The sequence below is a fragment of the Lycorma delicatula genome, chromosome 4, assembly GCF_047948215.1.
Source record: "Lycorma delicatula isolate Av1 chromosome 4, ASM4794821v1, whole genome shotgun sequence".
Lineage (NCBI taxonomy): Eukaryota > Metazoa > Arthropoda > Insecta > Hemiptera > Fulgoridae > Lycorma > Lycorma delicatula.
Window position 1 is genome coordinate 138,849,515 of NC_134458.1, and position 24,364 is coordinate 138,873,878.

Here is a 24,364-nt window from a genome sequence, read left to right on the forward strand (position 1 = left end):
TGTTATTTTATATTTTTACTCTAAAGATAAAACATTAATTATTTGTAATATTTTTTGGAGTATTTTATTGGTACTTTTGTGTATTATTTTTATTAGTAAGAAATTAATAGTTTAACAGACACGTGTGCTAATGAACTTTTAATAGTATCTCGCTGTTTAATAGTAAATCTCAGTTACCAAATTCTAACTGTTGTTTACAAAACGTTTTGTGATTCTTTATTTAGTAAAATGAAAAATTAATATTAACAAAGTGAATGCCAAGTTTTATTTTACATCCCGCTTAAGTAAAATAGAAAATTTAAGAAAAATTACACAAGTAAAAATACTTGTATAACAATGGGATATTCATATAAGTACAAATTCTATCCCTGAATGAAGTAAACTACGATTTATTTTCTTATCTTTTTTAAACTTACGAAAGTCATTCAATGCTAATCCATAGAATTAAGAATATAATATTATAAATATGAGACAATTAATTTGTATGAAAGTTGTTTCCCTGCAACCTATGCAGCGCAAAATCAAAGCACAGTGTTAGCTAGCTGGATACCTAATGGTTCTGGAGAAATATAACAAGTGTTGACTGTTAACATATTAAAAACCTTCTGTATCTAATCTGAATTGAATGTAAAACTTAACAAGTTATTGAGCAAGATAGCCAACATAATAAATGTGAATTTTCTTTTAACTTTGTCTACTTAAATAAATTGCCATGTATAATTAACCATTAATAATATTAGGCTAGGAAAATGTTGAAAGTATTGTATTTATAAATTTAAGTAAACATAAAATGTCAATTATCACATTAATTCAGGTCAGATAATGATAAAATACAGAAGATTTTTATATAATGAACAAGTTTAATATTTAATAAATTAATTTATATATAAATTAAAAATTAAGGTTTAAGGTGTTATAAGAATGGAAACGTTCCTCTTGGCTAATGATAGTCAGTTTTCCTCTCTTATTACTCTTGTTTGGTAGGTAACTTATTATTTACATAATCTCTAAAACACAGGAGTGGATAGGATGAAATTATTTATTTTTTTTTATGATTTATATTTATTTATTCATTGGCTTACATATTGATTCTGTTAGAAAGGCTCTGAATGATCAAAAGGAATTAAAGTTGTTACTTGATATGTACAAAGGCGTAAGTAAGGAGCAAAGAGATAAAGTTCAGTTGATGGCTTCTGAAAAGAAGATACGTGCTGAATTAGAAGATATGAGACAACAGCTAAAGAAAATACAAGTAAGTGTAAAACTAAATTTTTTTAAATTAATTTTAAAACCATTGAGCAATTAATTTCTTGATCTTCTAATGCTGGCCATTTTATTCTCATAAATTGAGTGGGAAGATATTTGTTGGAATATTGTGACTCATGTTGCTTAATCCATTTGGCATTATTTAATTTCAGTCATTCTCAACAAAAGCAGTATTAGAAGTTTAGCGTGTAAAAAGGTAAATGAAGTTGCAGTTTGATACTGTTTGGGTATTAATCCATTTTATTAATTTATCTTTACAAGTATTCAGAATCTTTATTAACCTACATATTTTTTTTTGAAAGTCCTGTTTTGTACAAAATGGCTGAATTGGTTGAGCCTTATTTTTACACTAAGTTGGAGAAAGTTGCAGTATTGCAATGGAGACCTTCCCACTGTAATTGTGGAAATCAAATAGCCAACCTGATAACAATAATAGCAAGGCAGTACAGGAGAGAAAATTTCTAGTGGATATTTTTTAGATATCTGCTAATTGTAAACAGTTGGATGCTCATGGTCCTTATATGTGAAAGCTGTGCATGTTTTTTATTTGATTGAACTTAAGAAACATTTTTATGCAACTAGAGTACAAGCTTCATGAAGTATATTCTTTCTTGGTCTCTGATCCTTCCTTCTATGTTCTGTAGTTGAGATATGCTAAACCAGAAATGGTGGTAGTAAAATTCAACTAACCAGTGCTTGATTCTCTGTGTTCACCAAATTGGATAGTAGATTAAATTTTTTTCTGATTGGTTGCTTGACTATACATAGTGATGTCAGATGTGAATAAATTATTGGCTGACTGTTCAAATACATGTATATATATATATACACACACACACACACACACACACACATGTATATATATGTGCACAAGGGTAGGGTGAAAAATTCTGGGCCTCACACAGAGATGGCATTGGTAAGCTTAATTTCTGAACAGTGTTGCATGATTCCATTTTTCATTAGTTTACTTAAGAGTTCCAAGTCACTGCATCACTATAGTTTAGTATTTACAGTCTGTTGAAGTAGAGAATTAGGGTGTTTTTTGGAAAATGGAAATTTGTGCAGTGATTGAATATTTTTTTCTGAAAAGCTTAATGCAAAGGAAATTAAAAAGGAGCTTGATATGATATTGAGAAACACTTTATCAAATACAAAAGGTAAACACTAGGTCACAGAGTATAAAATGGGTCAAATACACACTAGCAATGAATCACGTAGTAGATGCCCTTCGAAATGACTATGCCAGAAGTGATATAAAGTACATAAAATCATTTTGGTAGATCAAGTTGACAGTGAATGAGTTAGCAGAGTCTGTAGTGACGTCAACAGAACGTGTGCACTATATTTTGCACAAACATTTGAGTATGAACAAGCTGTCGCTAGATGGGTGCTGTATTTGCTCACACCTGACCAAAAATAAAGCTGAAAAAACATTTCAAGCAATTGTCTCAAGCGTCCATGTGGTGCAAACCAGATGAATTTATCTTACATGTGGTGAATATTATGCGACCCTATTGCAGCATGTAAGTGATGAAATTAAAGAAAAGCGTCTGCATTTGACAAAAAAAGTGCTTTACCTTCAAGACAATGCTCCAGCTCACACTTCAGTCGTTGCAATTGCAAAATCAACAAATTACGGTTTGCATTGTTTTCACACCCTTTATATTCACCTATCTAGCTCACAGTGACTATACTTGTTTCTGAACCTAAAAAAATGACTCTGAGGGAAGAGATTTTTGACCAATAATGAAGTTATTGCCGATGTATATGGTAATTTTAAGGATCTTGATAAATCGACATACCGAACTGGCAATAAGAGCTCTTGTGGAATGATGGGATAATTGCATAAACTTATATGGTGACTATGTTAAAAAATAAATCAAAATGTCCCCAGAAAATTGTTGTTTTCTTATCCAGGCTTGAAACTTTTCACCCTACCCTTACATATTATATCCTGTATACACACACATAGTTTATATATATATATATGTGTGTGTGTGTGTGTGTTTATTACATATATCCTATGACTACTACCAACTAAGAGGTGGTACTATCTACTTCAATACACATCTTCAACTCATTTCTGGTCATAATAGTTACTTCAGCTGTTAAAAATAATTTTTTAAATGTAAAAAAAACATATTTGGGAGAGTTTTATTACTGTCTTTTACACTCTCACTAAGTTTAGAAAATCTTATCTTAGCATTTCATTTGGAAAATAACTTTAAAATTTCAAGTCAGTAAATTGGAATATGTGTTGATGGTATTTCCAATTAATTTTTTTTTATAAAAGATAAAACATGTATGACTAACATAATTTTTGTCAAATCCAACGTCTCTTAGTGATGTAACATTCTAACTCCTCAAAATATTTAAAAATAATAAAATGGAATCAGTCTGCTACTTAATATTTCATGATTGTTGTAATGTTAATATTGTTAATACTTTTTTCTGAAAAGCATAATGCAAAGGAAATTTAAAAAGAGCTTGATGTGACATTTCATCAAATGCAATAGTTAACACTAGGTCACAGAGTTTAAAATGGGTCAAACATGCACTAGCAGTGAATTGTCTAGTGGACGCCCTTCTGAAGTGTCCATGCCAGAAATGATGGGAAAAGTGCATAAAATTGTTTTGGCAGATCAAGTGACAGTGAACATATTCAGACACAATACAAATTTACAGAGGCTTTTAACAAAAGTTTTTAGTATTTTAGTTAGTGTGATAATTAATTTTATTAAGATGGCTGGGGCAAGATTTGTGACATATGTCGTAATCTATGTTTTATTCTTGATACTGTGGAATCATAACTTTTTTCAGGATGTTGTTAAACATTAGATATTTGGAAAAGTTATCTTTTATTTGGTGTATTAGTGCATTTTTCTTTCTTTTTTTTTGTAAAGAAGTTCTGTTACTTTTGTGACTAGGAAAGTAAAAGAGAAGAACGTAAAAAATTAGCTGATGAAGATGCGTTGAGAAAAATAAAACATTTAGAAGAACAAGCTTATCAACTTCAAAAACAGGTTGCAACTCATAAACAGGTTGGTATTCTGATCATGGTTGTTACATTGAAACGAAAGGTTCAATATATCTTTTACTGTCTTCAATAATCATTAAATAATAATGTTAAAAATGGATTTTAAATTTTGGGATGATATCATTAATTTTAAAATCGACATGTTTTGTATGTAAAACTTACATACAAAACATGTATGTAAGTTTTACATACATGTTTTGATACATGTGTATGTTTTACATACATGTTTTGATACATGTGTATGTTTTACATACATGTATGTATTGAAAAAGTTTTAAAACTTTTTCAGTGGGTTCTTCACAGGAACTACTTCAGTTTTATATAAATACATAAAATTATGTGAAGATAAAATTTAATTCATTATCTTTTTACTCTTATTGTTATTTGTTGATATTTCATCATAAAATATGTGACTGTTTAATTTTTGAACTGTTAATAATTGTATATTTCCTTTTACATTTCACAATATTACATGGTAAAGTATGTTCACCATGTAAAATATTACTTGATGAAAATATTACATTATTCATCACTATTATCTGGTGATGAATAGTGTAAAGCACATACCTAACCAATCTGAAGTAGAGTTGGATTTGTCAATCATATGTTTAAAGAAACTTTATTGAAATCTATTGCTCTCCTCAGGATTCTGTTACAGGTCATGCTTACTTTCTTTCTCATTTACGTCCTTCAGCTAACCTTTTGTGTTTATTTTACTTAGTTTGTTTTAAAAAAATATTAGCACTTAAATTTTATTTATTGTTTTTTATATTTTCAAGTTAATTTTTTATAAATCAAGCAGATGATTTTAGGATTTTAATCCATCACTCTTCTTTATTACCTTGTATATTATAATCACTTTTGTAAAAACAAGTGACAATCTCTCATAATTAAGAGTAAAAATAATAAGTTAGTTTTAGTTGAAAATGATCATACTAATACTGAAGTATTGACAGGATCAAGAGAATAATCCATTTAATGACTGATATTTTATTCACAGTTTTCTCCTCCAAGTAAATCAAAAATATCTAACCCTAAAGATCAAAGAAAATATGAACGAACCTTTTTTTTTGTTAACATAAATTAGTAGTCATAAAAACTTATTGGTTGTGAAGGCTAAATAACTTTAAAACTGCCTGTTTCTTAGAAGGCCAGTAATGTTTGTGTATAATGTATTCAGTTTACCACAAAATCTGGTTCACATATATTAGTACTTGTACAAGTTTTTGAAAGATTTTCATGTTTATTAATCTTATTATTACTTTTTCATCTTGTCATTATCCATTTTATTTGATTTCAGTTATTAAGTTTGGCAGTATTAAAAAAGTACTAGTGATAATTATTATTGTTTTATTCACAAAAAAATTCCTTTAATGTATTCTTGTCTTGTCTGTAAATTTTTGAAGTTTGAAAACATGTTTTAAATTATCCTTATTGTATAAATATTTGTTCATTTTGATTCCACGTTTATAATTAAAAAACAATCAAACAAGAGGAACAAGCAAGACTCGAAGAATGAGCACTGTATTATAGAAAAATCTATGTAATGTAGCACATTTATATTACTTTTATTTTTAAATATTAAATTCAGTTTTTTAACTGTTATTTATCTTAAGTTATTTATGAAATATCATAATGTGATCAGTATTGTAATGCTGTATATGTAAAAATGGTGTAGGTAAAAAATGTATGTGTAATTAGTGCCAAACTAACTTAAGTTGTGTTAAAAATATATTAATGGATTTTGTAGTTGCAACAATGGTGCATGATTAGTCACACTTTTTTTTTTTTTTTTTAAGTAGTAAGTAAATGTGTATATTGTTGACAAATTTATTTTTAACACTATTTTCTATTGATGATTTCTCAGTACTTTGACTAGTGTTTTATGGCTTTACATGATTTATATCATCATTTTGTACCTTTTAATTTAGAATGCACATGTGGGTGAACAGTCATGTTTACAGATGAACTAATATTTCTTTTTGAAACACAAAAAAAAGTTATGACTTTTGCCCAAAATGAATCAAAACTTTTATTTATGAGTAGAGGATTATATGCCAAGACTTTGGCATTCAGTTAGCATGAGTAATTTATATTTTTGAATGACATTGATGGCAGTTAGTTTGGTTTTTATTTGTTAACAATTTTCAAGTTGTAATCAAGGAAATAAGTGATTTCAATCCATCACTGTTTACATTTACTCTGTCATGTACATTACGATCACTTTTACATTATAATCACAAACCTTCTCTAGAAACAAAGATAAGTTACTTGCTATTGCCTAAAATAAAACCTAAAATTGTCTGTAATTGATTATACACAGATTGTTTTTATATATTATTTAGTTGTCAGAATTCTGATATTCATGATACTAAAGTAAAATAATTATATTACATACATTGAGATTCCCGAATATTAATTCACACTATTTTCGTATGTCTGAATGAAATTCAGTGTTGTATATTGCTTGTTCTTGTTTTTTTTATTCTTTGAAAAAGCCTTCTATTCTTGTATCACTCTAATATTAATATTTAAAGCAGTTGCTTAATTAAAAATATTTCAAATCTTCACTTAACTGTTCAGTAGTAATCTCTTGTATTGTTTTACAGTAAATTTGTATTTATTTGTGTTACAATCTAATGTGTTATTTTATATGCAAATTTTTTTTTCTATTGGCATCTGTTGTGTACATAATCGTAGTTAATGTTGCCTTAAAATCTGTTGTTGATCCTGTAAATAGTTAGAAAACTGAAATTCTTAAAAATGGGATTCTTAATGAAAGAAAAAGCTTTGCTCTGTTGATATAATCCTCAAACACCCTTTATATATTTGATGTGGTTCTATTGAAAAGCACAGTAATCTAAAGCTTAACAAACCTGATAATAAACCTTTTTTCATTTTATGACAAACTGTGAAGAAACAAGGAGTTCCATGTACACATTTAGAATTTATATAAGATTATGAGCTGATCGAGGAGTAGTAAAAAACTGATGTACAGACTTACAATACACTTTAATTCTCCATCAATATAACTAATGAAATAGAACAATTCTGGTTCTTAAAATTATTATTTATAGGAAATTTGAAGGAAGTTATGAATTAAATTATAAATATCAATGCAAAATTTGAAACATCTGTTCTTATTCTAGTAGAAATTATTTTACCAGTCATAAAAAATTTTTTTAAATAACATTGTTAAAGCATAATTTTTAGAAAACAAGGTGTAGGTGTGTGCCTGCGCATATAGGTCCTAAGTTGTTGGAAGTGTTGTATAAGCAACAAATTATCTACAAGGCTTAGGTATTTTATGGCTTTACTGAAATTACTTTATTCAAGTAATTTCATTTTTATCATATGAATTCCTGGCATTACTAAATATACTATGGTATTTTGCAGGTTTCTGTAAAAATAGTTGTGTTTCTCAGATTAGAAATTAATTATATTTTAAGAAACAACTATTTTTACAGAAACCTGCAAAATACTGTAGTGTATTTATCTGCAAGTATTGTTATTATCAGATAGTTATTATTTTATTTTGTTAAAAAAATTATTTTACTTTATTTAATAGACATTAAACTACTTAAGATTTTGTGGTAATTTTGACTTCAGCCATGGAGTCTTTTGTATAATAAAATCTTCAGTCTGACGGTCGCATTATTTTTGAGATGCATATAGATGATCTTCAGAAAAAAAATTTCAAACCTTTTTATGGGTTTTGATGATGAGAATCTAGTTAACCAAATAAGTTACTATGTTTTCATGTTAAAATCTCTTTTCCAGAGCTGATCATTATTTTTAAGCAGTAAATTATGTAGTAATTTTACAAGCTCCAGTTTGTTACAAGGTTCTTTAATTTTATCATCAATCTCTGTGGCGTTACATTTTTTGCCTGTTATTTCATTTCACTAAACATTTTATTGTATTTCATTTTTATATTCATGGTTGGTAAGGATTGTGGAGAGTGTGTATGTGTAGTAAAATTTTGTGTATCTTATCTCTGGCAGGGTGTATGCTGGCAGGAAGAAGAAGCATTACTGAATGAGATGGAAGTTACGGGTCAAGCATTTGAAGATATGCAAGAACAAAATTCAAGATTAATTCAACAACTGCGGGAAAAAGATGATGCTAATTTTAAACTAATGACTGAACGGATAAAATCTAATCAGCTTCATAAACTAGCTAGAGAAGAAAAAGATGTACTTAAGGATCAGGTAATTTTAAAACAAAACAATTTAAATGAAATAAATTTTTACTTCCTTGTATGAAGTAAAGGAAGTATTGTAATACTTCCTTATATTTTGCAATACAAGGAAATATTGCGGAATTACATTGTTTTGCAAAATTTCAGTTTTCACATTTCAAAAGAAATATCTATTTTAACCATCCCTGAATACATTTTTACTAGTTTTGGTGTGACATCTTTACATGTGTATCTCACATAATTCAAAAACGATTAGCCATAAGATGTTGATATTTTGGATTTAGGACTGTTGTAACATCTAGTTGTGCACCTTTCCATTTGATTCTAATCGACGGAACCAAAAGTGTCCAAAAAAGCCCAAAATCCAAAAAATTTGGATTTTCTACTTTTTCTTAATTGCACTATGCACTAATAAGTCCTCATTGAGAGCATTTCAACGAGATATCATAAGTAGTACTTACTTTCATTCGTTCCAGAGTTATAGCAAAATTAAATTTTAATTAATGAAATATTCTGATCTTATATGAGGAAGGCACATCGGTTCAAATTAGATTTCATCTCCTTTTTTTTTTTAGTTTAAATATATTGATTTATTAATAATTATTAACTTATGATTCTAAAAAAAATTTACTATAAATAATTCAATAATAACAATAAAAACAATTATGAAAATATATCTGAAGTTATTAATGAAATAAAATTTTATGTACTTTTCATTTAAAAAAAAATGTTATATGTAATTAATTAGGCATACAAGGAAGTCATGTAGTGTCCACATCAGATTTTTTTAATATAAACATTGTTTATGAATAAGGTTTTACATTTTAATTATTATATTTACTTTTTGATTATAATGCTTAAAAAAGTTTATACATTTATTTGTGCTACTTGTGCTTGTTGCAGTTAAATTAATTAAACATCGATTTTTAATTAAAAAAAACTTGGTAAAATGATATTTGTTTTATAGGAAACTATCAATTCTGAATTTTTATCTAGCAGATAACTTTAGTGTCTGTAAAATCAGAATCATATGATGATAATTCTAATAAAACAGGAATGATATTAGGCACTCAGGTGTAGTGCATTTTAAAATCACATATAATTTAATTCCAAAATTAATTGTTTAATTATTTAATCTGTCTTTATTTATAATTTAATTATGTTCATTCTTCAATTTTTCTTAATAAAAATTTATCATAATGTTTTACAATGGAAATCATTGTTGTGTTTAGTTCATTATTAATTATAAAAAAAAGAATGAAACAAAGTAAAAATTGTTAACCATTGTGGAGATAAATAATGTACAAATCTCAAGTGTAATCTGTATGCAAGTAATTCTGTGGTGACAATGGCTTCTTTTTATGTAAAATACTTGTTGGAAATAATGTGAATATTTTAAAATTTAAAAGTTATTGGGTTTTAGGAATGTACAGTATTATTCTGATTCTAATATTTTTCTTCATTTTTATAATATAATTTGTGATTTTACCATAGGGGACAGTATCTCTACACACTGCACTGTTAAGTTATAAACTAATAAATTTATAAATGTGTTAGTTTATGATTCATTATAATCCTTATAATTATAGTTATTAAATTGCATGCAAGATTATATGGTTATAAGTAAATATATTATCAGAATTGAAAAAAATTATACTCCAAAATTAAAACAAAAAGAGTTTGTTGATCAGTTTTATTGAAACACTAGAGTTTTCAGTCAAGTTGTATTATGTTTTAATACCCACATTAATTTCAAATCTGTAAGCTTTTTGACCTTTTATAAAATTTAATTAATGCATTCTAGACTTCTAATAATACTTTCCATCCTTGGAGATTATTAGTGATGAGAATTTAGCCATACTGTAATTTGTTTGCAATAATGCAACATGTAAAATACTAGAACATCCTATGCTTTGACTTATTCTGTTAATTATGACTTATTGATTAGCTTAGAACCTAGGCACTAAGACGATTTATTAAAAGATATACTGCAGTCCCTATTCTTCAGCATTAAAGATCGGTTGAAACACAGATTCAAAAATGGCAGTGCACTATATTATTGCATGATGCTATTGACATTGAGTGAACACTCCCAGATTTTATATGCTATTTAAAAAACTAATTAATCTGACTGACTTAATGTTGTACCATGTAACAGATGCTTAGTTATCCTGATTAAAATGTACACCTAACCACCACCTTCAAACTTCTGCCAGAAATGTCATCATCATTAATCAAATAATCATCGTCAGTAATCAAACATCATTTAAATCATTATTTTTTCTTAACGAAAAAGTGGTTCTGGAATGATAGTTTTGATTAGATTTAATCTAATAAATCATTCCATAAAAGTTATTTATCATTACTTGCTTTTTAACTTGCTGTTCTGTTTTAGAAACTTTGATGTTTTAATCCTCACAATGCATAAAGATGCATTAAATGTGAAATATCAAGTAATTTTATGTTATAACTGTATTTATGTAAGTGTTAAGCGAGTGATAAAGAATTGGAAATATATTATTGAATTTATTGCAGTAAATGTGAAATTTTTTAATTTCAATAAACAATTTATGATATTTTTAGGATAATTATCTCACCTTTTAAGATAAGAAACAACCAATAAAGAACACAATTGTAATAAAAAGAGTATCCCGGAGCTTCAGTTTGTGCATTTTATCAGTTATTTTTAAAGTCTTTACAGTATTATGAAACTTGATGTAGCATAAAAACAAGGATTTTATCAATAAAATTTTGCTTCTATGAAACCTATTTACATGTGTTTATTGCTAGACTGCAGAAAGATTCATTTAGTATTGTAATTTATAGTTATTATCACTTTTCTCCATGAAATTGTTGTTGTATAGTGCACATTTTTCTCCATACTATACACAAATTTATAATTAGTTTGCAATAATTAAGTTTTTAACTGGTGATTTTTGTTTTTATGGAATAGCTGTAAAAATCTGAACCATTATTGACACTTTTTTTTTAATCTGAAGTAAGCTACTGCTATTTCAGATGAAAGGGAAAAATATAAAGTATAAATCGAAAATAATTTCAGATAACCACACTGTTGTTACTTTATTGAGACTATAAATGTAATAGTTCGTTAATTGTAGTAATAGATTTAAATGTGACTGTCATTATCTAGGTGACTACATTAACCGCACAAGTAGAAGCAACTAATGTTGTTGTGAGAAAATTGGAAGAAAAAGAAAGAATTCTTCAAAATTCTTTGGCTACCGTTGAAAAAGAATTAGCTCTTCGTCAGCAAGCTATGGAAATGCATAAGAGAAAAGCAATAGAATCAGCGCAGTCAGCTGCTGATCTTAAACTTCATTTAGGTTTGTATTTTATACATATTCTCTTGGGTTTGATTTTTATTTATATCCTGATAACATTGAACTAGATGTACAGAGTGGTGCACAAAGTGATCCAACATTTGTTTTAGCAATAATTGTTTAGTTAATGTGTTTTATGTTTGCATAAGTGACAGCAGTTCATGAATAATCATTTCTTCTCTATCTGAGTGTGCTGTTTGTGTATTGTTCCTAGATAGCTGACAAAGGGGAAGACTGACTGTTGAACAGCATGTAAAGACTGTGTTGTTTTTTAATGAAACGAAAAGTATGGTGCATACACAAAGATGGTTTCGTGCACATTTTCAAACTCAGTGGTCGCCCTCATGTAAAACAATACGTAAATTTTACAAAAAAATTTAATAGTGATGGTTCAGTATTTGAGAGTAAGCATGAATGTTCATTCTCCACAGAATGTTGTAGCTGTCAGAGCAGCATAGCTGAGGAGCCCGGGAAAATCAACAAGATAAGCAGCAGCACAACTTAGGATTTCTCAAATTTTAAAAACTGATTTTCATGTGTATCCATATAAAATAATAGTGTTGCCTAAATTAATTGTTAACAACAAACATTAAGTGGCATTCGCTGAATAGGCTGTGAACCGAAACATATTGTTGAACAATGTTTGGTTTTCAGATGAGACATTTTTACATAGACTGCGAACAAAATGTGTGTTTTTGAGCTTCCAAAAATACACATGTGCTTCATGAAAAGGTGCATTATGCTCCAAGAATTACGGTACAGGCTGCTATCTCAAGTCATGGGGTAATGGGCCATTCTTTTTTGAACAGACAGTGAACAGTGAACGTTATTTAAACATGCTGCATAATGATGTTGTTGCTCAATTTCTTGTAAAAGGGTTTCAATTAGAAAATGAATGGGTCATGCAGGATGGAGACAGACCACACACAGCCAATGTTGTTTTAGACTTTCTGCATGAAACTTTTAATACAAATGTCACTTCAAACCGATTTCCTAATTGTTTTGCATGTGGACAGATCTGGTCCCTGAACAGTTCTGATTTGAATCAGTATGATTATTTTCTTTGGGGATTTCTAAAGGAAAGGTTTTGCCTAAACATCCTCATACGGTGATGGAACTGAGAGTGCTGATCATTGAGGCGTGTAAAGAGATAACAAAGGATATGTGCCATCAAATTATTAACAACATAGGGGTTTGTGTTGTAGAAGTTGCTAGATGTGATTGTGGTCATGTTGAACACGTGATAAACAGAATATAATTCCAGATATATAGTAAACGCAGTTTATTCTACTTTTCTGTATTGCGGTTCAAATAAATATTTTTTAACAAAACCAAATATTGAATCATTTTGTGCGCCACCCTGTAGATGTTTGAAAATTGAATATGTTAGAATAAATGTTAAAGTTGAGGAAAATAAAATAGTTTTAATAATAAATGGTTTGCGGGATGAGCTCAACCTACTTTCCTCTATAGGTTGTAAATAGTTGAAAATTAGATCAGATGAATTTATTATATTATAATGCTAATGATTTTTTGGATACTTTTTACTGGTCAAGTTCTGATTTATAACACTTCTGGCCTGATGATCAAGGTCAGTAAAAAGTTGCTAATGTAATCACCTAGCTGCATAAAGTTAACAATTTTTAGAATTTTTTTAAAAATAGTGTGACAAATCCGATCAAGGAATGTAGTAGTATATGTCTCTTATCAGACTATTGGTGTCAGAAGATTTATTTATTATCTAAATACTGCATTTTAATTAATTGTTCAATTTATGTATTTATTAATAAATTTTCAATTATCTTTTCAGTAAACAGAAGTTATCATCAAATGATTTTAAAAGTTCATCGAAGTTGTGTTATTTTTTGTTTTTAATTACCTCCAGTTGGCTGTCAGTATTAGATAGACATAGATGTTATGTTATTAGTTGTTGTTATGTTAGTTATGTTTGCTTCATTATAGTTAAAAAAAATATTTTGGCATCAGATATGTATAAAGCATTTACAAAAAGATTTTTTGAAAATATTTGAAACTTTTTTAAAGTAAATTCAAAAAAAGATTGATTCTGGTAATGTTAATTTGGTTATTAGGAAATCCATAATTTTGAAACATTATTTGCTCATGTAACCTTGCTTTAATATTTCATTTATAATAAAGACACAATGTGTTCTGTATCTTTTGAGTTTTAGTTGCAGGAGATACCGTAACTTCACAAAAAGCTTAAAACATTTGTGTTGTAAGTGGATCTGTCCAATCTCAAATTGTCAACTTTTATACTTTACCATTTTTTTCCTTTTCATGAAGATCCAAGATCTGTTGATTGCAACTTGTAGAGATATGATACACTGTATTGGCTTAGTTGATTTATTGTTTTGAATGAAGTGAATTTATTGTAAACACTTAGTATAATTTTTAAAGTTTATTATGTAGTATACTTGGCAAGTAATGGTCTTTTATATCTTGAAAGGAACCTGGCAATTCTGAGCTTTTTTCCATCAGGTATACTACGTAATACTTTGTAATCAAAAATTATAATAAAAGAAACAAGATGATAGGAAAATGCAGATAGTGAGAAAGCGGTGGTCTACATACAGAGTGCATCAGGTGAAGTCTGACTGAATAGTTTATAGTTCATTTAGAATCAATAACTTGCTTTTCTCTTATATGAAATTGCTCTGATCAATTGCCTAATTGTATGCAGATGAAAACTGCTATCAGGAGTGTCTATTGAACTTTCTTCTGGTTAAAGTATAGTAGTGCTTTCACATTACTATTTCTTTGGGAATAGATTGTCCTGCTTCATCAGCAACCTCTTTTCTTTGGTTCTTTCTCCTCTTCTTCCTCCTCCTCCTCTTCTTCCTCCTCCTCCTCCTCTTCCTCCTCCTCCTCCTCCTCTTCCTCCTCCTCCTCCTTCAGTTCATTGACTGCAAGTCTGATCCTGCTAATTCCGAGAGAAGTGCATTAATGGTGTAATTGGAAAAGGATTCTTGTGTAGCGATTCTGGTCTCTGTTTTCATTTTGGTGACTGAGTTACCGAAATAAAAACTACTAATAGTTCAATTGCCTATTGGGTAAAGCTGGGCTTTTTAATCCTTTCTAAAATAGAAATATCTCCTCTAAGGGACCATGGGATAACAACCCCACCCAAGGAGTGTTTTGTGCTAAAACAAATTGTTTTTCTCCAGATATGCCCAGGAACAGGCTCAGACCTAAATACTGAAGCACACCCTTACCCATTGTTAGGCATGACAAAGTAACCTACTCAATTCAGCAGTGGCTTATGTACAATGTCACTCAAAGAAATTAGATTGAGTTTCTTACCTTATTCGCAAAAGATTATTAAAGTTATTTTAGAGTTAGATCTTTTTTGGATGATAGATTTGGAGTTGGATCAGTACTGCAAACATACATAAAGAATTGTCAAATACATTTCTTTTATTCTAGTCAAGTAAAACAATATTAAAAAATAATAATGAACAATATAAATTAAAACACCATAGTTGGAGATATTAATTAATCACCGACATCTACTTGGTCCATTTAATATATTTCAATGAATATCAAACTTCTTATCAATAAAAAACAAAGTTTAAAAGAGTTTTGAGTCTCATCTTTTCATCTTGTTCTTTGTTTTTTTTTACCAAAAATGGTAGCCTTTTTTCCCAGCAGTCTTACCAGTGTAAGACTGTAAGACTATATTATAAAATATACTGCTATGAAAATAGCTATTTTGAAAAGAATAAAGAATTTATTTTTATTTAGTGGAAGACTAGATTTTGTCACTAACAGGGATGATAATTGTTTGACTCATACTGAAAACAAGTAAATTTCAAAATAATCTTATTAAAAAGTGAATTGGTTTGTGAACTAAGAGTTTGTTTATATAATATACCCAGTCAAAACATTAAATTTTATTATTGTATAATGATTATAAAATTAATACATTATATATAAGGTATGTGAGAAAAGTAATGAGACTGACTTTTTACTTACCAAAGTTTTGATTTTTTTCAACAACAATATTATCCCCTTCAAAGTAGTTCTCTTAAGCAGCTTCACACCGGCGGAGTCGTTGTTCCCACTCCTGGTAGCAGCACTGGAAGGCATCAACTGGTAGAGGGCTTTTAACTGATCAGTCATAGTCTTTTGAATGTTCTCCAGAGTTCCAAAATGACATCTTTTTAAGATATGTTTCAATTTCAGGAAAAGGAAAAAGTCAACAAGGACTCAAAATCAGATGAATAGGGGGGTTGAGGAACTATAGGAATGGCATTTTTAGGTCAAAAATTACCTGATGGAAATGGCTGTGTGACATGGGGCATTGTCATGATGAAGCATCCATTTTCTGCAATGTCTGCATGTGAATCACTCTTTACCTGAGCCTTTCAAGGACACCTTTGTAAAACACTTGGTTGACAGTTTGTCCTGGAGGAACAAATTCTTTATGCACAATACCCCTACTGTCAAAAAAGCAAATCAGCATGGTTTTGATCTTTGGTTTCCTCATTTGACATTTTTTTCGGTCGAGTAGATGATTGAGTGTGTAACTCTTCACTTTGCCGCTTTGTTTCAGGATCGTACTCAAATATCCAGGATTCATCACCTCACCTTTGATCACATGATTGAAGAATTCTTGGTCATTGTCAATCCTGTCAAGATGATCAACCTCCGTTGTGAGGTTTTTCTGCACCAATTTCGCACAAACCTTTTGCATTTCCAAATCGTCTGTCAAAATTTGATGTATGGTGAAAGTGTTTAAATTCAACTATTCATTCATCACCCTTATTGTTGAATGACGGTTTGATCGCACAAGAGCCCTCACATGCTCAACGTTTTCGTCAAATTTTGAAGTTGAAGATCTCCCTGAGCGAAGTTGATCTTCAATGTGTTCTTGGCCTTCCAAAAATGATTTGTGCCAGCGGAAAACTTTGTGCTCTTGATAAGCAATGTATCCCATAGGCCTGTTTCAACTTTTCAAAGGTCACACTCGTGGATTCCCCAAGTTTAACACAAAACTTGATTGCACAACGTTGCTCTAAATTCCAATGCTCCATTTGTACCAATGTACCATTTTCATAACACGAAAATGGTACAAGTTTTTTGTACTAAGCAACAAAGCTGACAGTTGTGTTTTTTCATTTTAGTTCTTTTAAAAATATTTTTAAAAGATATTTTCATCTTCATTTTGAAGTTATTCTTTTTTTCCTCCATTTAACAAAGTAATAGTTGACAAATTAATTCATTAAAAACGTAATAGAATAGTGTTATTTTGTCAAAATTACAAATATTATTCAATAGTTTTATTAAATGTGTGCCAGCTTTGGATGACTAGAGTGCATAAAAAAAGTTTTTTTTATTACTGAACTCTGTTTCCATTTAGTACTTTTTCGTCTAAACCATTGGTTGCCAAAGTGGTCCAGGTAGACCCCTAGGGGTCCACAGGAGACTCGACGGGGGTCTACGTTGGCGTGACAAAAAAATGGGGGTTCACGAAAATTCATCTGGTTTCGATACTGAAGAACTAAAATGTTGGCTTGACTTTGCGTATCAATCTAGGCAGATAATGTTTTGAGAAGCTCAGTGACTGTTACTTGTTAAAACTTGCATATTCCATATTCAGTACAACGAACATGTCAAGACTTGCAAAGCGCCGCTGCCACCGTCCGCAACGCTTGTTTGATAGTTTCCCTCGTCATATCTTGTCGAAAAAAGTTTTAGTGTCGTTACAAACTTTTTATCAAAAAAAAGGAGCAGATTCAATATCACAGAACGGAGAGATTTGTGCTTATTCCTAACAAAACTGAAACCAAATATTGATAATTTGCTTTCAATCCATCAAGTACATCCCTCCCATTAAAATTGTAACTACTTTTTGATTGTCATTGCAGAAATTACATTGCGTTATTAATGTTTAATTTTAATTGTATTACAACAATTTTATTATATTACATTGCAATATGATAACAATAATAATTAATAGTGTAATGATTACATATTTGTATATGCAACACAAAAAATATACTATTTTTCTTTTGCTTTTTACCACTCTGAATGGGAAGTTTTTTAAATAAAATAAGTGAGAATTGTTTTCTTGTGCTGTGAGTAGATGTCAGAAATGTAAAGTTGGATGGAAGCATTTTTTTTGATCGGCCAACTTTACTTTTTTGACATCCACTCACAGCACAGGCAATCAAAAATTAACCAATCAATTCTAACTTTTTTTCTGAAGCTGTTAGTTGGTGGAACTCAGCCGTAACGCAAATTTTCATAGTTAGATCTAATTTTCCGTCGACTGGAAATATGGTAGAAATGTAGCTGCAGGGGGTCCACCGGAACCAGCAAAATTTTGAAATTGGTCTATGAGAAAAAAAAGTTTGGGAACCTCTGGTCTAAACAAAATGAAGAACATAAGATTTTAGAGTACAAGATGCATTTTAATTGATTACTATACTTATCATAATTTCAGATAAATATTTTTATAAAAAAAAACGTTTCAGGCTGTATAAAGTATTTTATCAATATAAAAGAAACCTATATCCATAAAAAAGAAGATAATGCAGTCTATTTAAAAAGGACAGTCATTCCATGTTATGTTGTGATGTATCATAAAAAATTGTAAATAACACGATACATCAGATTCAGATAAAAGTTATTATAATGTGGGGGAAGCTAAACATCGATCTTCGATCTCATATCTCCCTTTAGGTGAAATACAACCTGGGAGTACTAAGATACCATGAAGCAATCATTAGTGGTAATTCTGTAAAACTTGCAAAACTTTTTTATTTATGATACACAAAACAAGATATTTTTATTAACAGCATCATTTTTTTCCCCAGAAAAATATCATGCTCAAATGAAAGAGGCTCAACAAGTTGTAGCTGAAAAAACTAGTGCTCTAGAGGCTGAGGCTTATAAAACTAAACGATTACAGGTATAAATGTTTTTTTTTTCTTTTTGTTATTAGGTAATTGGTGTCATAATTAGTGGTTACATGTTTTTTAAGTAATTAAAATTGTCTTTTATGAATTTTACTTTTTGCTCTCTACTATATAAAATTTTAACATTGTGCAAATAATACGTTATTTCTGTTTATGTACATTGTGCTCTCCATAAAATGTTAAATTATGTTTATAGATTTTTTTTAATTAATTTCTTTTTTGTCAAATTTGATGTCCTCTTGTTAAATTTTTGTATGAATACAATATAAATATGAATCAGATATGTACTACCAACTCTGTACGGTTTAACTTCTGTATTGAAATAAATTACTTTCAAATTTTTTCCTCATTAATGTTGATGATGAACTGTTTTGTGCAGTTACATAAAGATGAACTTTTATTTAAGAGTGTACATGTACTATGCATGTTAAAAAAATCAGGCTCTATGCAACTCAGCCTCAGTTATCAAATTTTTTATTTTTCAAATTCCCTGTTTTTCAAAATAATCCTATCATTACTTGATGTTTTATTGATAAATATTGATTTGATTTTTTTTATTTACTTCCATTCTGAATGGAGTCTATGATTAAAGAAATATTCTATTTTATTTATCACATATTTGCACACTACTCTAGAACTATGTGATTGGCCTGAGATCCTTGAAGAGTGTGGACTTGGATGTGTGAAATCAATATATGCTTATTCAGCATCCTAAACAGTTAAGATGCTAAAAAGTCTTTAAAATAATCATTTAAAAAGATGCATAATACATAATTTAATTTTTACATTAATATAACCTTCATTTAGACTATGATTAGCAGACTTATTGCCTAGCAGTAAAGTGTTATGTACTTAATAATAATAATAAATGTGATAAATAAAGCTGCTCACTTTGAAATGCACAAACTATAATTATTATTATTTCAGATTTGAAATCATCTTGTGGGTTAACATCATGCGCTCTTTCCGCTTCCACTAACCTAGGGTTTCTCCTCATTCCCCGTGCACCATGGTAATAATACAATACTGAGTTGTTCCTTTTCTCTTTACAAGCCCAGGTTTTGTCAACTCATTTTATGTATTCTTAGCAAAATATTTATTGCATTACTCTGGTGCGTAAAGATGCTATTTCATATTTGAAACTTTTTATTGTATGTAAAATATTTCCCTAATTTTCCCACATTTTCAAAAATTTGGAATGTTATGGCTAAATTTAAATATGGACTTTAAAACTGAAAAATGTGTAAAACTTTAGATTAAAAATTTTTTAATAAATTGTAATCTGAAAATCAATACCACCTAAAATAAACTATAAGTCTCCATCTCATAAATCTGTCATATTTTTGTTACTGTCATTTTAAGTTCATTACAATGCATTGTAAGTGGTCATCCCATAATCCGTTTTTATGAAAATGTTGTACTTGAAGGTTTTCTGTGTGTCTAATGCATTTTCTCCAGTCATCTATTGTTATGCCGTTTATGGTATCTTCCAATAATTTTGTATATCATTTATTTGAAATGTACTGTTTTTGGCTGCCATGTCACTTTTATCTGCGCTTGAATTAGCTCAATTGAGTTATGCTAGCAGTTATGCGGCAGTAGTCAAATGAATTCATGCCCCATTCCTGTTGCACTGTTATCAAGCTTGTACTGTATTTTTCTCTGTGTTCATTAACAATAGACAGTAATTTGGGAAATCATGAGCAAAGGAGATTGTGTGGTATTTTCTTCTTTTCTAACCACGAAACAATTTCCACATTTTTGTGTTGGTTAATGGCACTTTCTCTTTAAGCGTAGAATGATAACATTATCTACCACAATAAACACAGCCTTCTTCCAAAGATTGCAACAAATTTATGAACCATTCTCAAAATACATCACTGAAAGTCCTTTGATTGAAAAATGAGGGTGGACAGTAACATAAAACCAACAAAGTTCATAGCAACCAGCATGTCATATAATTAAATAGGATCCTTTCCCAACTGGAATCTTGAGGCCACCACTGCTTGTTGAACTCTGGGATTGCATTCACTTCCTGCATTGCATTAAAAACCTCTGTAATAGTAGCATTAGGTTTGCTATGGACAAGTTCTTTTAAATAATTATATAACCTATAAATCCTTTCTTTTTTTTATTGTTTCCAAAGATGGACTGTTTGCTGCCATTTTAATTTACACAATTAAAATAACGTAACTTTCACAATTCAAGATCAGCCAAGGAAACTGCATGTCCAATTGATATAAAACCATAAAATTTTATTGCAAAGCAAAAGTTGCATATACGATGACAAACATGATGTAACAATGTCTTGAAATAGTAAACATAGACTATTTAAAATAACAATTAAACTGAATAATACAGTGTGTCTAGGAAATCACTGTGCAGTATGCTTTAGAATTATGTGGTGCATTTTGTTGTTTCGGCGTTAGGTTGGTTGCCCTGTGGGTTTGTTGGGCATTGCTCAGTAATAAACCAAGACATCAGTCATTGAGTTGTGATTGAACATGCTTCATTTCGTTCATTTATCAGAATCAGTATTTGTGAGAAACGTTATGGTTCCTTCTGTAAAGGAATGCATTTTTCTCGTTGGAACTCTTCTTTCATGAAGGTGTCAAGTATACTGATTAAGTGAAGCACTAGTTTTCTGAAAAGTTTCCAAATATTCCTGTTTCACCATAATGCAGTTCGAACTCTTTATCAAAAAAGTTTGGCGACAGGCTCTGTTGAAGATGCTGATCGAGATGAAAACCACCTAAACTAAACAAACAGAAGCTGCTTGATATTTCATGGCCAAAAGTCCATCAAAGTCAATGCCTAAGTTAGCACAGAAGCAAGATATTGGACTTGCTACCACACATAAAGCTGTAAGATAAGGACTGAATTTTTTCCCTACAAAGTAATGTGTGTTAAAAAACTGAAACCTACAGATCATGCCAAAAGGCTAAATTATTGTCAGTGGTTTTTTAATGTTTTATTGACTAAAATTCCATAGGTATTCTTAACATTACATTTTTTACAGATGGTTTCATTTGATAGGGTATATAAATTCACCAATTAAAGTGGTCCACAACTAACCCCTATGAATTACAAGAAGTGAAACTTGGAGTCAGGGTCATAAGTAAAATGCTCTTTGGTGGTCCAATATTTTTTGAAAACAGTTAATAGTGATCATTGTTGTGCTCTGCAACAATGGCATATGTATGAGACATTCTAGTACATCAGCTGGTTAAAGTGTTTGAAAACAAATTGATGTTAGAGGAGGTCATTTTCAAACATCTTTTGTAAACTATTCCAGTTATTGTATTCATTCTTATAAAACAATGAAATAAAAATACACAGTAATAATTAAGAAAGTTTCATCATTACACTTCCATTACAGTACACACTGCAACTTTTTGAATGCACTGTATAAATGATAATTATGCCAGTCTTATTTAACAGAAGATTTGCCTCTGTACACGATTGTTATTCAATAGCAATACAAAAAGGAATGAAGTAGTTTGATTGCAAACATATATATTGAAAAACACTTACAATTTTTTTGGAATGAGATACTCATATTATATACATAAAATATCTTAAGTGGGGTTATTGAAAAATTTTATTTCAATTTTTGTGATTTAGTTATCTTCTGAAAATACTGTATTTGCATGTGGGCTTATTAGATTTCTAATGCATAATGATGAATGTGGTGATATACTGGCCATACATGCTGTGCTGCAGAATATGACTGGGGGCAAGATGAGGAAGTCACATGACCTTCATCTGCAACATGATTTCAAATCTATGATAGTATAGAAATCACTGTAAGAAGTTTTTGCTGCTACAGACATTACATCAAGTTGGAATAGTAAAGTATGTTATAAAAAAAAATTGAATACATTGCATATTTTATGGTGTGTTCATAAACATAAAATGACTGTCATTTCATACTAACTGTTCACATTTGTCTTAGGTCTAAATTTTGCACATTTAGGTGTTATAATCTATTCTGGTTTCAAAATAATCTAAAATGCATAATTTAATTTTTTTAGGAAGAAATAGTACAGCTAAGAAGGAAAACTGAAAGAATGAAGAAAATAGAATTAGCTGGAACATTGGATGAAGTTATGATGGAAGAAATAAGAGAATATAAAGAAACACTTACATGTCCATCATGTAAAGTTAAAAGGAAAGATGCTGTTCTTAGTAAATGTTTCCATGTATTCTGTTGGGATTGCCTACGTACGCGTTATGAAACAAGGCAAAGAAAATGTCCAAAATGTAATGCAGCATTTGGTGCAAATGATTATCACAGGCTTTATTTAGGTTCTTAAAATAGTAATAAATAGTAATAATTATAAAAAAATATACTTACACTATTATTATAATCACCAGTTATTCAAGAACTAATAACTACTTTTATTTATTTTAATTATCATTATAATAATAGTTGTATAATTTATTTTATTACTAGATTTTAATTTTATACACTTTTGTTTATATGTTATTAAAAATAATTATAAAAATATTTAGAGTGAAAATATATTGTGGAATTTCTTGGAGTGCACCATTTGATATTCACATACTTTGGAGCATTTGCTTAGAAACTAATTTCTTATAAAATTCTTTTAAAATAAATTCATAAAGTATCCAATAACCAAGTGAAAAGTACTGCTTTTGCAAGTAGGTGAGTTTTCTTCTGGTGCTCATTAAGTATTAACTTTACAGACATTATGTAGAATAATGTATGTAAATTGGTATTGATTAAAACATTAAAATCTAATTTAAAAAATATAAACTTACTTTCTATCATAGTAAATTAGACCATGAAAGAACTTTCATAAACTAAAGTTCCTGAGAAATTCTGTGAACATCTAAAAGTATCTAATAAATACAATATAATTTTTTTTATGTATCTTTGTATGTATTGAAGCATGGACAATTTCAGAGGAATTTTAACATCTTGAAGCATCTAAATTATAGTTTTATAGGGTTTATTGAAGATAAGTTTGATGGTTAAGATTAGATTCTTTGTTTAGTCAGATGAATTGCTTGGAATTAGCTAAAACTGTACAATGATATAAACTTTATGAGAAATTGTGACGGTTATGAAATTTTATATAACATGGAAAAAAATCTTGAAAGAAAAACAGATTTGTAGCTTAAAAACTTCACACAGTTGTATGGGATGTCTACAGAAGCATTACTTTTACCAGCTATCAGTAAAGCCATGCAAATAGATTTATTGTTTAATGATGATGCTGCTAGAGGAAGAGATTGTAATTATTAATAATAAATAGATATTATTTTTATCTGAAGATATTTAGTTCTTTGCTTATTGTTATGTGATAGTTTAATTAAGAATTTTCTCTGTAAGAATGATATTGAAAGAATCTCCTAGAATGTGTATTTTATTAATTCATTATGGGTTCTTCATATTCCAAATTAGTTAAGTTTAACTCTATTTTTAGCTGCCTGAACACTGGTTTTATTAAGTTCATGTCATATTTTCATGTTTATTTTATTTTAATTCTGGACCAAAATATAATTTATAATTTTATTTATTTATTTTTATTCCTTCTGCAGCTTGAAGATA

General features: G+C 29.2%; 1 protein-coding gene across 3 annotated transcripts in view; it reads left to right on the forward strand.

Annotated features, from left to right (window-relative positions):
- Window positions 1-24,086, forward strand: part of Bre1 (E3 ubiquitin-protein ligase Bre1) — a 73,193-nt gene extending 49,107 nt beyond the window's left edge. For all 3 annotated transcript variants that reach the window (XM_075364246.1, XM_075364248.1, XM_075364247.1), the window contains exons 12-17: window positions 1,099-1,252; window positions 4,194-4,307; window positions 8,308-8,514; window positions 11,656-11,848; window positions 18,685-18,779; window positions 22,821-24,086. In XM_075364246.1, coding sequence (XP_075220361.1) covers window positions 1,099-1,252; window positions 4,194-4,307; window positions 8,308-8,514; window positions 11,656-11,848; window positions 18,685-18,779; window positions 22,821-23,102 — 1,045 coding nt within the window. In that variant the 3' untranslated portion in view covers window positions 23,103-24,086. The remainder of the gene's footprint in view (window positions 1-1,098; window positions 1,253-4,193; window positions 4,308-8,307; window positions 8,515-11,655; window positions 11,849-18,684; window positions 18,780-22,820) is intronic.
- Window positions 24,087-24,364: the final 278 nt, after the last annotated feature.